Source organism: Myotis brandtii, unplaced genomic scaffold, assembly GCF_000412655.1.
Source record: "Myotis brandtii unplaced genomic scaffold, ASM41265v1 scaffold693, whole genome shotgun sequence".
Taxonomy (NCBI): Eukaryota; Metazoa; Chordata; class Mammalia; order Chiroptera; family Vespertilionidae; genus Myotis; species Myotis brandtii.
The window spans coordinates 2,144,068-2,147,534 of NW_005370710.1; the positions used below are offsets into that span (position 1 = coordinate 2,144,068).

At 58.3% G+C, this 3,467-nt stretch overlaps 1 protein-coding gene across 1 annotated transcript in view; it reads left to right on the forward strand.

The window, feature by feature from the left end:
• Nucleotides 1-2,037, forward strand: part of EDEM1 (ER degradation enhancer, mannosidase alpha-like 1) — a gene marked incomplete at its 5' end in the record, with an annotated part of 22,949 nt that extends 20,912 nt beyond the window's left edge. Inside the window, 2 exons of the mRNA XM_005881922.2 lie at nt 43-243; nt 1,721-2,037. Coding sequence (XP_005881984.1) covers nt 43-243; nt 1,721-1,810 — 291 coding nt within the window. The remainder of the gene's footprint in view (nt 1-42; nt 244-1,720) is intronic.
• Between the last annotated feature and the right edge of the window lie 1,430 nt (nt 2,038-3,467).

Genomic DNA, 3,467 nt, shown 5'->3' on the forward strand with positions numbered 1-3,467 from the left:
CAACCTGCCCGTTACCAATCGTGTCTCCTCCTCTCCCTCCAGCTGTTTGATGAGGAGAACCCGGTGCACAAGTCCGGCACCAGGTACATGTTCACCACCGAGGGGCACGTGGTGTCGGTGGACAGGCACCTGCGGGAGGCGCCGTGGAAGGAGTTCTTCCCCGACGAGCGTGGGCGCGCAGCCGGGTCCTCTCTGCGCAGGCCAGCGGCTCCCGACCTGAAAGTCATCAACTCCAGCTCCAACGTGAGTTGCTTTTCAGGGGGGTCGCTCTGCATGTGGACGGAGAGAAAACACCCCTAATTAACTACTCAGACCGGGTTGACTGAGATTCACAGAGGTGGTTCGCAGGTGCCGTCAGGGTGTGGGAGCCTCGGAGCGGTGCAATGGGCGGACGATCATGTAATAAACCTCATTCCATCACATAGCGCTGGATGGGGGCCGATCGAGGGGCCCCGGTTCTAGATAGGTCATGGCTGGTGGGGAGACCAGTTCCTCCCCAGGAACTTGAGGAGGGGACAGCCACAGAGCTGTCAAAACACAGAGGAGAGGGGAGCCACCTGCCGGAGAAAGCCCGGAGGGCTTCCCGGAGGAGCTGGCTTTTCAGTAGGTCCTGGAGGGGGAGGAGGCCCCGCAGGGAGGATGCTCAGGCAGAAGGAAGCGGGGGTGGGGGGTGGATGCCTGGACCAGTGAGTCCCAGTGGGGACGTGTTCCTTGGGGAAGAGCCTGTGATGGTGTATGTGGGAACTGCTTCCAGACAACATGTTTGGTTCCCGAACTCCCTCAAGGGGAGGGAGGAGGCCTCCAATTACACGCAGAGAAGCACTCGTGCGCGTTTAGGTTACGGCTGTGGAGAGAGGAGCTGTAAACGCAGAGGAGCCACAGGATTCCCAAAGAGAGCGTTTTCCGCAGTTCTGGGTGGAGTGGGAGCCGGGATGCCACTCGGAGTCCCGGCCACTGCACACGTGCGTGGACCTCAGCCTCCCGGGGTCCCCGCCTGTGCCCCTGGGAGGCGAGGCGCCCCACTGCCCCAGTGCTCCCAGCCGGGTGCCCGCTCCTCCAGGGACAGTGGCCATGTCTGGGGGTGGGGCCGGGTCATCTCGTGGCAGAGGCCAGGGATGCTGCCAGCTCCTACGTCACACAGGACACTTGACCTGTCGGCAGCGCCCGGCCGAGAGGCCAGGTCGGCTCATCCACCCCATTTCCTGAGGCTCAGCACATGGAGGTTTTTTTTTATATTTTTTTTTATTGATATTAGAGAGGATGGGAGAGGGAGGGACAGAAACATCAATGATGGGAGAGAATCATTGGTTTCCTGTCCCCCCTTACTGGGGATCAAGCCCCCAACCCGGGCATGTGCCCTGACCTGGAATTGAACTGTGACCTCCTGGTTCATAGGTCAACACTCAACCACTGAGCCACACTGGCCGGGTCAACACATGGATTTTTTTGATTTTTTTAAAATATATATTTTTATTGATTTCAGAGAGGAAGGGAGAGGGAGAGAGAGATAGAAACATCAATGATGAGAGAGAATCATTGATAGGCTGCCTCTTGCATGCCCCCCACTGGGGATCGAGCCTGCAACCCAGGCATGTGCCCTTGACTGGAATCGAATCCGGGGCCCTTCAGTCTGCAGGCTGATGCTCTATCCACTGAGCCAGACCAGCTAGGGCAACACATGGATTTTTAACTTGAAATTCCCACGGTCCCATTTCTCTAGTGCAACCGCGTGCCCGACGAGCGGAGGTACTCCCTGCCCCTGAAGAGCGTCTACATGCGCCAGATTGACCAGATGGTCGGCCTGATTTGACCTGCGCTGGCTGCTCTGTGGGCCCCGCTGAGCCCGGACCAAACACCGCGTCCGGGCCACGCCTGGCCACACCCGGTCCGCGTGAGGTGGAGGCGTGAGGTGGAGGCCGGGAGTCTGGCCGGCCAAGTGCCGCAGCCGTTCTGTCCGGCTCCTTGCCCACATCCATCGAGTCCTGCTTCCTTTAGTGTTTCTCTTCTGTTCAATAAAATGCCCTGTTTTCTCACGGATGTAATTTGAAGTGAGAAGGTGCATAGGAGTTGGCCTCGTAGGACCTGCTGATGCCGCTCAGCACAGTGGACGGATCTTCGTGGCTCAGGACGGTGGGACCCAGCGTCTCCTCCCCTCGCCGGCGCTCGCCGGACGCAGTGTTGCCGCCTCCATCAGCGACTGTGGGTGGAATCCCGTGCAAAGGGCCTGCGGTCCCCGGGGCCTCCCTATTTATTGCCTTTTGTCATCCTTTCTCTCGTTGGTAACTGGGCTCTCCCCGGTGCCGCCGTGATTTTGGGTCACGTGGGGGAGAAGCCATCCAGCTACCCGTTTGCACCCCCGGGAACCTTCGCAGTGTTACGGTTCTGAGCTTACGGGGAGCGGTCCCCTGGCGGGGAGTCACGCTGTGAGCTTAGCAGGGAGATCTTCCGGATGTTTTACTTTTCTTTTCCTCGGAACTGACCTGAGGAGCTGCGTGGTTCCAGAACCAGGTGCCTTTAGGGGAGAGAAACATACCTAAGACTGTCTGTGCTTCCGTCTGCCTCCTGGTCACTAACCGAGGATGCTCAGCTCTGACTGTGTTTCGTTTCTGTTTCCTGTGTCTCGTGCCAAGTAACTGAGTCGGGGAGGGCGACGCTCCCGCCGAGGCTGGGTCAGTGCCTTATGTGGTTTCGGGTTGGGCCTCGCGCCGCGTGTCTCAGCTGCCGCTGTGGCTTGAACAGGCGTGTTTTGTGTGGCCACGTGGGGGGTGGGGGGCGTTAGGGAGATTCTGCAAGTGTCCTGGCCAGTCCTTGCCTTTCCACCTGGTCTCCTCAGCTTCCTGAGGGGGAGCCTGTGCGGAAACGCCTTCTCTCTCTTTCCTCTTTCTCCTTGTTTCCTCGTTCTCGGCCAGAACGAGCGCCCCTCTGAACCTGCTGAGTGACGTGCAGGGAGGGGTGCAAACCTCACCCGCTTCCGTGTAACCTCGGGTGGAGCTGAGCCTGTAGGAAGGGTGAGGAGTCCCGTCGCTGCCACCCCCCCCCCCATCACGTGGCCCACCTGGCCCTGCACGCACTTCGATTCGTTCATTTCTGTCTTAAAACGAGAAGCCAGCACAGCACAGGCCACTGGCTGCACCCTCCACCCAAAGGGACATGTTATTCCTTCTCGAAAACGCGTGTCACTGTGTCTTAAAAGACGTGCAATTCCGCTCTTTGAGGCTTTTTAGAAGGGGGTTTCAGGAATAGATGTGTCACCTCCATCTTTTAAGCGCTTACTATGCAAATTGTTTTAAAGTAAAAGAACCAAATGCTCCTGTCCCACCTTTTCCTCTTCGTCTCAGAAGCGTTCCGCGCGTCGGCATTGTCTCAGCTACTGAACAGGAAGTTACCTTGGAGGGTCGTACAGATTTTAAATGTTCTCATGGACTCGGTGAACCCCAGCGTCCCATGTTAGATGCACAGGCAGGCCG